This window comes from Nestor notabilis, unplaced genomic scaffold (genome assembly GCF_000696875.1).
Source record: "Nestor notabilis isolate BGI_N333 unplaced genomic scaffold, ASM69687v1 scaffold24143, whole genome shotgun sequence".
In the NCBI taxonomy this organism is placed as follows: domain Eukaryota; kingdom Metazoa; phylum Chordata; class Aves; order Psittaciformes; family Psittacidae; genus Nestor; species Nestor notabilis.
Window position 1 is genome coordinate 7,485 of NW_009922696.1, and position 407 is coordinate 7,891.

Here is a 407-nt window from a genome sequence, read left to right on the forward strand (position 1 = left end):
GAGCAGGTGTGGGGTGAGACTGGGGCTCGGGGGGGAGCCCCCTGCCCCACACCCTGACCCTGGCCCTGGCTCTGGCCTGTCCCTGCAGTGCGAGGCAGTGCAGTTCGACATGAGCTGGAAGGTCCCGGCCATCCTCTACTACGCCCGGAGGAACCTCAACGCCAAGTACAACCTCGTCAGTGAGTGCCTGGGGTGGAAGTGGCCGCGTGGGCAGCGGCCCTGCCGCGGGGCTCCTCGTCAAGAACCCCATCGAGGCCAGCGTGCTGCTGGCAGAGGCCTCGCTGGCTCGCAAGCAGCGCAAGTGCCACGCCACCTTCATCCCCCTCATGCTGAGCGAGATGCCGCAGGCAGGAGACCTGGTGGGGCTGGACGCTGAGTTTGTCACCTTGAACGAGGTCAGGTCCCCC

General features: G+C 67.3%; 1 protein-coding gene across 1 annotated transcript in view; it reads left to right on the plus strand.

The window, feature by feature from the left end:
- Positions 1-407, plus strand: part of PAN2 (PAN2 poly(A) specific ribonuclease subunit) — a gene marked incomplete at its 3' end in the record, with an annotated part of 8,614 nt that overhangs the window by 7,446 nt on the left and 761 nt on the right. Inside the window, exons 20-21 of the mRNA XM_010011762.1 lie at positions 76-179; positions 238-395. Coding sequence (XP_010010064.1) covers positions 76-179; positions 238-395 — 262 coding nt within the window. The remainder of the gene's footprint in view (positions 1-75; positions 180-237; positions 396-407) is intronic.